The 11,380-nt window shown below is 31.9% G+C and overlaps 1 protein-coding gene across 1 annotated transcript; it reads right to left on the minus strand.

Moving 5' to 3' along the window:
• Positions 1-332: 332 nt before the first annotated feature.
• Positions 333-1,425, minus strand: LOC149241160 (uncharacterized). Its single transcript, XM_089370456.1, has 2 exons — positions 1,272-1,425; positions 333-1,045 (listed from the first exon to the last, which is right to left on the minus strand). The coding sequence occupies exons 1-2, from the start codon at positions 1,423-1,425 to the stop codon at positions 333-335; spliced, it is 867 nt and encodes a 288-aa protein (XP_089226582.1).
• Positions 1,426-11,380: the final 9,955 nt, after the last annotated feature.

An 11,380-nucleotide genomic window follows, 5' to 3' on the forward strand; every position in this document is an offset into this window, starting at 1 on the left:
TGGATGCCTTGTAATTTTTCCTTGTACGTCTCCCCCTCTCTTTTTTCCCTATCCATTTTACGACCTCTCGTAGACCTTCTTACCGAGGTTTGGGATTCTCCTATTTCTCCTTCCTCCTCTGACTCATCCGTGTTCTGCTCTTCTTCATTATCTTCTAAGTTCTTAACTTTAGGGTTTTCAGCACTTGTACCATTGAGGGAGGCTGAAGATGTACCTTTACTTGGAGAGCCTAGTTTTTGGTTCTCGATCTCCTGAGTATCTTCTCTCTCCTTTCGGATCTCTACCTCTTGGGTTTTCTCTAGTTGCGAGCTGAGAGGGCCAAACTTATTTTCTTATGTTGGATTAGTAAAAATATGTTGAGCAGAAGACTGATGAGGTCCTTTGCTACTAGGTCCTCCTGAATTCTGTGTCTTGGAAGGTTTGGAGCGCTTGACTTGATTCCATCCATCCTCCTCTCCCTGCACAACCTCGTTGTTGGTTGGACAGCCTCTGGCGAAGTGACCATAAACATGACATTTCTGACATTTGAAGGGTAGCTGCTCATAATCTAGTTTCTGTAGATGCGTCCAGCTTCCTACATTTATTTTGATGGCCTCAGGAAGCCCTACCTCCAGATCTACTTCTACACAAATCCTGGCGCAGTCATATTGGTCCTTATTGTTCGCTCGGTCTATAAATTTCCCCAGGGCATTTCTGATGTGCATCAGTGAGTCCCAATTCCAACAATGGACTGGGAGATTCGGGAGTCTAACCCACACCGGAACTGCTTTGGGCACATCTACTGCCGGATCGAAATCCAGGATCCATTTGTTCAGATAGAAACCCTGAGGGCCCATGAAGTAGGGGCCATTTTGGAAGATCAGATCTTTGTCTTCCTTTGCAGTGAATTCGAAGAGGAAGTATCCTCTCCCCAGAAAGTAAGAAGTAACATTTTCTTTGATCAACGGCACCCAATTTCTGTTGACCCAGCTCTCAGTGGTTTTTGGAGACGGCCATAGCCCAGTAAACTGGCCGATGAGAGCCCGTTCGGCCAAAGACAAAGCAACTTAGATCGGGGTTTCAGGAGGGAGTGAGATCACTAGGATATCATCCATTTTTTTGACAAATTTTGTGACTTCAGAGTTCTTCTACTTTGGAAGCCCTGCCAGAAGCTAATTGAAGGCCTTAGAAGGCAAGAGTGGCGAAGGAGGAGGAGGGGGCGCCTGGGGAGAGCCCAGTGCCTCCATGACCGCAAGCCCTAGGGGATGGGTCTGTCAAAAACCAATGCAGACCTCCATTAATCAGCACGACTGCAGTGGAGAGAGGGAGCCCCAGGCGGATCCGCCCGCAGGGAGCAGGGCGGCCGAGAGCGGACACGCTCGCAGGTAGTTGAACGCGCAGGGAGCGGACACTAGGGTTTGCAGAGGGAGTCGAGAGCTCAGTCATCTTTTTTTGTGAGTTTTCATGAATTGCTAGTTTCATTCTGTTACTTAGCATTCTTTGTTTCCTCTTACTACCTAGACCTCTGATATTCCAAGATATGAACTTCATAATTAAATATTTGTAAAAGAGTAACTAGTTAGATCTTTCGTCGTACCCGAATCTATCATTAGCTTTCCACATTCCATCAAGAGCTCATTTTTCTTCTTTCTGCTTCTCTTCTTTCCGGGATTTCTAGTAGCTAATCCTGGAGTCGTTTTTATTGTTTTCACCCCTTTGTGCTCGTGGTTGTGGATGTTTTTTCCTTTTTCCAGCCCTCGTTCATGATTTTTCCATAAAAACAACTGTTGTATTCTATTGCATTCTTCTTGGGGCAGTGATTCTATTCCTCCTTTGGTTCCCTGCATCAGGAATCCTTCCAGATCTAAGTTTTCCTTGTCGAGAATTTCTTGTAGTTCATGATCTTCCAGATCTGTTTCACTTTGGGTCATTTCCTCGTCCATCTCCATTTCTGTTTCACTTCTCATCACCTCTTTTTGAGAATCAATATCTTGAGATTGTTTATTGTTCTCTTCTTTTTCTTTTTCCTTAGTACCTTCCTCCTAATATTGGTTCTCTCTTGTAATTTCTTCAGTCTCTTCTAGCACTTGAAACTTGTTCTGATTGCCCTTCTGCCCCTCATTATGTTGTTGCTTTGACCTCTTTTTTCCTCCCTTTCCTCTACCTGCCACTTTCTGAAAGTTTTTTGTGTCCTTCATTAGATTAAGTTTTTCTTTGGTATCTGCTTTACTGAGAGGACAGTCTCTTAACAGATGTCCATGTTCATGGCATCTTCAGCATCTGAAAGGGATATGCTCATAGTCCGCTGTCTGCCCCACTCTTCATAAAAAACTTCCAGGATTACTTCATCTGGAAGCGCTCCAGATAGATCCATTTCCACACATATCCTTACAAAGGAGGTATATTTTCCCCTTCTTGTGGCTTCCGAAGCTTTGACAAAGAATCCTAGTTTGTTGCCAATGGCAGCAAGCGATTCAGTTTGCCAATAATCAAGAGGTAGAGAATAGAGCTTTACCCACACTGGAACTAAAGAGAAAGTCTCCTGCTCTAGGACAAAGTTCATCCTCCAAGGCCTCATATAGAGACCAGCTGCTGCAAAAAAATAGGGTCCTCCTTCAAATATTCTGTCTTTATCTTCGATGTTAGAGAACACCACTGTGAAGAATCCTTTTGACCCAAGATGTAGGTCAATGCTTCCTTTGGGTTTCCAGTGAAACTTGATCCATGTTTATAAAGCTTTTTCAGTGGGCCATAGTCCCATGAATTTACAGATAATGGCATAGGTCCCCATGTGTTCCCTGTGAGCCTGTAGAGCAGGATCATTTAATATCACTCTAGGAGTGATTTCTGCTTTTGGTTTGCAAAGTACTTTTTGTTTTTTGTCTCTTGAACCCAGACTTTTGTCTGCTTCCTCTTTGTCCTTTGTGCTGATGTTCTCCTTGGTTTTGGTCCCATCTATTTCTTTTTCATTATCCCTGTTCCTGTCATCCGAACAACCTTTACTGTTCCCAATTGGTGATTTACCTCTGCTGGCCACCGTGTCTTTGTAGGAGGGAGTCGAGCTCCCTCCCCTGCCACTCTCCATTAGAAACGAACTATGTTGTCTACTCTAACCCTAGTTGCTTCGGCTCTCCCGCGAATCACTCCACACAATATTATTTTTTCATAAATAAATAATCACCATTATAATATATGAAAAAAATGAATTTAATTAGGGAAGGGAACATATTGCCTATAATAATATTCATATATCTTTCGAAATGGAAAGAGCTCTCGAATCCCTTGCGGTGCCTATGGTTTCACCCAAAACCCTAGCTGCCCAATCTTTGCTCTATTTGCACGGATTTTCTGCACATAGTTCAATGGTGAATCCTCGTGATTTGGAAAACAAATATTTTTCTTTTGCAATTAGGGCTTGAAATCAAGCTATCTAATCTTCATTTTCGTACAATTCTATGCTTAAGTTTGGTTGTGGTCCTCGAGTGGTGCAAGATAATTTTTCCCTGTACATTCTTTTAGATGAGGATGCTTTAGACTGTGAAAATTATTTTTTGAGGAATGGTTTGGTTTGCATGTTTTATGGGTTATGGCCCTGGTTTGTCGATCTGCTTAAATGGATCTCTAAGACATGGAAGCCCATTTTGACGGATGAGCTGAGTAGTTACCCTATGGTACGAGGTGACATCACTGTGGTTTGAGAAACGATTGGAGAGAAGAAGTCTACATGTGAAGTTGGGCTATGGTTTTGGGAGAGCCCTCCCGTGGATTTTCGGAGTCACCCATAGCTTTCCTCCATTGGGAACGTGGTGGGGAAATTCTATTGTAGATGTTCTGTTAATAATAGAAGAAAAAAATGCAAGGCTACTTATGTTGGCATTTGTGTGGGGATGAAATTCAAAAAGGGCTTTCCCAAAGAGGTTTATTTGATGGCTCCAAACTATGTTTGGGTCCAAAAGCTCGATTATGAGAACATCTCATTTCAATGTAGAGAATGCTATGAAACACGACATGTAATTAAAAATTGCCCCAAGCCTCCTCAGAATAAATAAGATGGAACAAAACCCTGAAGGCCCAAATGGTGGGAAGGTGCACAAGGTGACCACTATATGATATTTAAAGAAGACATGAAATAAGAAGATTCAGTGCAAGAAACCATAGTGGCGACAAAAAATTTAAGAACAGAAATTCGCTTGCCAATGTGGATCCTCCACTTGCTAATGAGGATTCCCTGAATGGAGCAACTTTCTCAGAAAAACAACAAACCTTTGTAGAAAATGGATTACCTCCGGAAACCACAAGGAGTCTTGTTGAAAATGAAATTTATGGGGCAGATAAGGTGGGTGAGAAATATTTGAAGAAAAATACAATGCATTTAAGGAATAACCACTCAATGGAATTTGATCGAAAATGTGGGTTGGATTCAATTTGGGAAGAAAGGAAAAATAAAATTATCCAAGAAATAGAAGAAGTCATTCTATATCAAAATAGAAATACACTGGAAAATGGAATGTAAATATGTTGGTATTTTGGGGTTTTTTTGGAAAATATTTAGTTGGAAAGGGATTGAAGTATTTGTTTGATGGGGAACTAGTTTGAGGGTTTCATGTGTGGTCATCTCAAAAGCATAGGGAAGAGTGGAATATGTAAAGGTTTTGGCCTTACAATATGGATTTTTTTAATACAGCTCTCTATCCTTTCCATTTAATAAAATAAATAAATCCAATTATAAATTCCAAATTTTATATTTAAATATTTGATAGAAAATTTACAAGTTATGATAAAATTAGATTTTAATAAGCAAATTCAAATTTTAAAATTAAGGGTCCTGAGATGACTAATCTCATCATAAATATCAGGCGGATATCTAAATGGAGGCACCCTACTAAGGGTGGTAGCTGCCAATGAGCCACATCACATGGGTTGCAAGGACAACACAAATTAAGACTCTAGAGGAGGCCAAAAGAAAGGGTAATACAAGGAGTAAAGGGAGGTTGGGGATAAATTAATGTAGCACATCACATTAGAACATAGTAACAAGGATTAGATGGAAAACCTTGGGTAGGATAAAGCTTCAAGCAATTGCCAACAAGCACTAGTGGGTAACCCCAACTACTCCTAAACATTGTGCTACACACTCCACTAAATCCAATAAAATCAAGACCAATAGAAATGTGAGCACCAAAAGGATCCTTAAATGCACTAACTCCAAACATGAAGACTGGGAGCGGAAAACTACAACAACAAACACCAACTCTTGAAGAAGCCACAATGTCCAATTACAAGTCTCATTGACAGAGTTAAAGTTACCCATTAATTGGCCATCTCTAGCCCCAAACTTCTAATCCATAGACTAGTCCAAGGCACAAACAAAACCAAACCATTGGCACAAGGTGAAAAAGGCAAAAAGAAATTCCTAGTGGCTACATGCAATCTGTTGTGCATGTTGAAAGTCCCTATAAATAATACCACCTACTACGAGGGAAGTATGTAACACATGATAAATTTTGTTGATAGATACAAGAGGGAAGACTTGCCATATTCTTCAACTTAATAAGAAATGCTCACATGTTTGGTGAATAGGGTGGGTTGGCCACCCACCAACCCTCTTGAATTGAAATATGAAGCAATGGGGTGGTAAGCAAACCTCCCAACCTTATGGGTACTCTTGATATCCACCTCCATGAGGGGATAAAACAATGGTCATTAATAATTTTGATTAAAAGATTCAAATTATATATTTATTATATCTAAACATTTCATGAAAAATGGGAAAGTATTGGGGAAAGCATCTGTGAATATGCAATTTAAAATTATAGAATTAAATGTCTCACAATCAAAGACATTTTTAATTTTTTTACAAGTCACTCCCCTACACATCAAATTTCAATGTATTTAAATTATTTTAAAATACACAAATTGTAGACACATGTATTCAACTTAATTCAAAACACATATAATATGGCATACAAAACTCACACCATAATTAATTAAAAATTTAAACATTTGAATAAAAATTCGCACATTTTTTATTATAAAAAAAATCAGTTATATATACAATATAAAGTTATAATATGATACAAACAAAATACAATTTTTTTAAATGTTCATGTCTCTCAAACATAAAATCTCAAAGTACTTACATTAGTTTAAACTATTGTAAAACCCAAAGTGTTAATTTATTATATCTAAACATTTCATGAAAAAATAGAAAACTATTGGGGTAAGCTTAGATGAATATGAAATTTAAAATTATAGAATTAAATATGATGCAATCAAATGCAATTTAATTTATTACAAGTCACTCCCCAAAAAATAAAATTTCAATGTATTTGTATTATTTTAAAATACGCAAATCCTACACATGTGTATTCAAATTAATTCAAAATACATATAATATTGCATACAAAAATTGTACAATAAATTCAAAATTTAATCATTTAAAGAAAAAATCACACATTTTTTTTTATAAACAAATATAGTTTAATATACAATATAATATCATACATATACAATACAATTTTTTTAAATGTTCATGTCTCTCAAACATCAAATTTCCAAGTACTTACATTATTTAAACTATTGTAAGACACACACTGCTAATTTGTTATACCTGAACTTTTTCTTTTTACACGTCACTCCCCCAAAACATCAAATTTCAATGTATTTAAATTATTTTAAAACACACAACTTTTAAGTTGAAATTAATTCAAAATACATATAACATGGCATACAAAATACATATAAGAATTAATTAAAAATTTAAACATTTCAATAAAAAATCAAAGCAATTTTTTTATTTATTATAAAAGATATAGTTTAATATACAATATCAAATTATAATATCATACAAACACAACACAAATTTTTTAGATGTTAATATCATACAACACAATGTTAATTTATTATATCTAAACATTCCATGAAAAAATATGAAACTATTGGGGAAAGGATAGCATTAAATGTCATATAATCAAATACATTTTTTATTTTTATTTTTTATGGGCCACTCCCCCAAAACATCAAATTTCAATGTATTGAAATTATTTTAAAATACACAAATTTACCACATCTATTCAAACTAATTCAAAATACATATAATATCCCATATAGAAATCACAATAGAATTAATTAAAAATTTAAACATTTAGAGAAAATATCACCATTTTTTTATAAACGAATATAGTTTAATATACAATATATAATTATAATAACATACAAACACAATACACAATTTTTTTTAAATGTCCATCTCTCTCAAACATCAAACTTTCAAGTACTTCATTATCTTAAACTATTGTAAAACACACACTGTTAAGTTATTATATCTAAACATTTCATGAAAAATGTGAAAGAACTAGGGAAACTATAGTTGGATATACAATATAAAATTATAGAATTAAATGTCATAAAATCAAATGCATTTTTTTTAACAAGTGAGTCCCCCAAAACATCAAATTTCAATGTATTTAAATTATTTTAAAATACACAAATTTCACACATGTATTGAGAATTAATTAAAAATTTAAACATTTCAAGAAAAAATAATACATTTTTTTTTATATACAAATATAATTTAATATACAATATAAAATTATAATATCATACAAACAAAATACACTTATTTTTAAATGTCCATGCCTCTCAAACATCAAATTTCTAAGTACTTGCATTATCTTGAACTATTGTAAAAAGTAAAGTGTTAATTTATTGTATCTAAACATTTAATGAAAAATCTGAAAGTATTGGTGAAAGCATAGCTTAATATGCAATTGAAAATTATAGAACTAAATGTCATACAATCAAATACATTTATTTTTTATTTTTTTTACAAGTCACTCCCCCAAGCATCAAATTTCAATGTATTTAAATCATTTTAAAATACACAAACTTTACACACTTATTCAAATTAATTCAAAATACACATAATATCCAATACAAAAATCACAACATAATTAATTAAATATTTAAACATTTCAACAAAAATTCACAGTTTTTATTTATAAACAAACATAGTTTTAATATACAATATAAAATTCTAACACCATACAAACAAAATAGACAATTTTTATAAATGTTCATGTCTCTCAAACATCAAATTTCCAAGCACTTACATTATTTCAAACTCTTGTAAAAACACACAGTGTTACACCCATAACCAAATACAAACAACACAACATTTACATAAAACATTAACATGGTACAACATAGGGCACTAAATATAATTAAATATAACAAAACATATAAATTAAAAGTTTTTGTTTTATATAAATTTTAGAATTTGAAATCATCAATTTTTATTTTTATTTTTAGTTTCTTTATGATATTTAATTTTTATGTGTTTTTTAATTTTAAATGTACATATTAATTAATAAAGGAATCAAACACAAAGAATTTAAATGCAATTGATCTATATAAATGTGTGTCTACAAGCATCAAATTTTAAAATGTGAAACTGAAACTTATTTAAGAAACAAAGGGCCAAAACTTTTAAAAGCAATAATAAAAATGTAAAAAGTGTTTGTATAAATGTTCAAATTTTAAATTCCATTTTACCATTATCATTAACATATATCCAAACTTGAAATTTTATAATATGGAATATAAAATACACTAAGGGTGGAATTTTAAAATGCAAGCTCTCAAATTAATTTAAAATACATTATATTATAGATATAAATTAGTTTAATTAATAATTGAAAATTTGAGATTTAAATATTTGATGGAAAACTCAAAAATTTATAAAATAAAATGTCATAAAGTACAAAATAAATTTAGAAATTCATGTCTGCATGGCAAAAAAATTCAATCTATATTTAGATTCACTTGAAACATAAAAAATGCATCAACAAAAAACAAGGATCATTATAATTAAAAATTCATCCCATATAAAAAAAAAACGGCAAACTCTTCATAAAATTATAGTTCAATTTACAACTATATACTTGGATATCATACAATGCAGTCCAAATGGATGTAAATTAATTTGAAATACAAATTTACCATCTCAAACTCATCATTATAATATATTAAAATATAGATTTGATAACAATATAATCATTATATTTGAAAATTTCATACAAAAATCACATGTTTTTGAACAAATTATAGTTTAACATACATTTAATGAAACACAAATTATTATTTTTCAGGTTAGGTGTGTAGAACATCAAAAGTATTTAAATTATTTTGATAAAACTAAATTAGAAATTAAATATTACATAAATGCAATAAAAGTATGTGTTTCTCAAACATCAATTTTTGAATAGTTAAATCAACTTAAATAGAGAGTGTTATGTGTATCACCTTATACACACAAACACAACAACAACAACATAACATTTGACATTAAGAGGATACAACACAAATATATAGATTTAAGCTTTTGTTTATAATGTTAGATTTAAGCTTCTCTTTATAATGTTCTAGTTTATTAAATATATCAGATTTTAACACGAGGTTGTAGAAAGTTCACAAATGTAATTTTATGAATGTCATTGGAGTATATAAATGTGTGTATAAGCATCAAATTTAAAGTAGTGGAATTCAAAATGAAATAGTACAAGTGTCCAAGTAATCAAACATTGAAATTTTTAAATGTGATTTTCATAAATGTGGTTGGCATGTAAAAATGTTCTTGTACAGATTTTAGAACTTTGAAGATTAGCTTCTACTAAAAATGCAATTGCAAATTTATCAAACATGGAAATTTTTAAATGTAATTTTACAATTGTTATTATTTAAATGTGCTAATATTTAAATTTTGAGATGGGAAATTTAAAATAAATAGAAGCTCTACACGTCCAAGTTTTAAAATGCAAAAATTAAATTTTGAAATGTGAGGTAGAAAATTAAATATATCAAAAGTTTTTACATAAAGAGTGCAATAAAAATTTCAAGGTAATATTTTGTTAGCAATTTTATTATAAAATTATTATGAAAAAAATCACTTCATTAAAAAATTAAAAAAATATATATATATATATATATATTATTAATGTTCTGAATAAATAATTTAAAAAAAAATTATTATAAAATGATTGTAGAAATAAATTTAAAATTAGAATTTTAATAACCAAAGGCACAGAAAAATAAAAAATAAAAAATAAAATCTAAACCACAAAGCATGAGAAACACAATAAAAACAGACACTCCTCCATGATAGCTTTGGTCATGGCTATCCATGAAGGTTTGGAGAAGGGGCAAGCCCCTCTCAAAAAGAAAATGCTTGATTATATATCTATTATATATTTTTTTTCCTGTTTACATCAACAATAATAGAATTGTACTAACCAATTACACATCATCTACTTGCTACTCCTATATGATTTGGACCTTCCATCAACCTCCCCTTTGCATGTACCTTGTCTCCCACAATACCTTACTCTTGTAAAGAACATTTTCCATATACCTATTTCATATCAAAAGAGAATTAAATATTTAGTATCAATTTTAGTGTTCATTAATAAAAACGAAAACAATTACCTAAATATTCTCTCAAATCTAACTGTTATCCTATTGGTCTATATCATGAATTGAATTAAATTCTTGTGCAGAACTTCCTTCTTACCTTCCAACTCACCAAAAAGATGTTACTCTTTTGTTAAACAGTAGTCCATGTCCTCTCCTCCTCCTCAATCCACTGTTTCATATCATAAGAAGGTTAAATGTTTAACAACAATTTTATCTTTATACAATAAATACAAAATACAATTAATTAAATATTCTTTCAAATCCAAGTCAAAATAAATAAATGTGATATACAATAGAAATTTTCCTTTTATAAATTTCTCGAGGCATTTCACATGAAATCAAAAGTAATAAACTATAATATATATAGTTATGCATGAATTATCCACAGGAGAAAATGTAAAAGCATACTAATAGAAAGTCTTGAACAACTAAATATCTTCTCTTTTCTCACACAATATTAGCAACCTAAAGACAAGCCCCTAATAAGCCCCCTAATAATAGGAGGCCACACACATCTACACCTCATACTTCAAAATCACAACATAGCAAAAATATTTGTTGACATATGTTTCGCAATTGGAATCTACTCTATTCCCTTTACAAAGCATTTTGATCTACTGCCTGTTAGAGAATGCTGTAAATATTGTTATGGTATTAATTTAATTCTGTTGACATGAACATACTCTATTCCCTTTCCAAACAATTTTGATCTACTATTTGTTAGAGAATGCTGTAAATGTTGTTATGGTTTTAATTTAATTCAGTTGACATGAACTTCCTTAGATGTCACTGCCATTTCAATTAGATTAGTTGGGCTGTAATCTCTCAAGCCCAAATAGAAAACACACTTATACCGGCTACTCCACAAAAATCTTCATAGTATACCGATCAAGAGAGAATAAACAATGCTAAACCTGTATGACACCATTTC

This window comes from Pinus tabuliformis, chromosome 8, assembly GCF_031772625.1.
Source record: "Pinus tabuliformis cultivar Carrire ecotype Pingquan chromosome 8, CPIR1, whole genome shotgun sequence".
NCBI classification, from domain to species: Eukaryota; Viridiplantae; Streptophyta; class Pinopsida; order Pinales; family Pinaceae; genus Pinus; species Pinus tabuliformis.

Bases quoted from the DNA above. Each gene is read 5' to 3' on its own strand.
- LOC149241160 (XM_089370456.1), bottom strand. From the start codon at position 1,425: ATGACTGAGCTCTCGACTCCCTCTGCAAACCCTAGTGTCCGCTCCCTG. The intron at 1,046-1,271 runs GTCTGCATTGGT...CCCCGATCTAAG, and splicing joins AGTCGTGCTGATTAATGGAG to TTGCTTTGTCTTTGGCCGAA.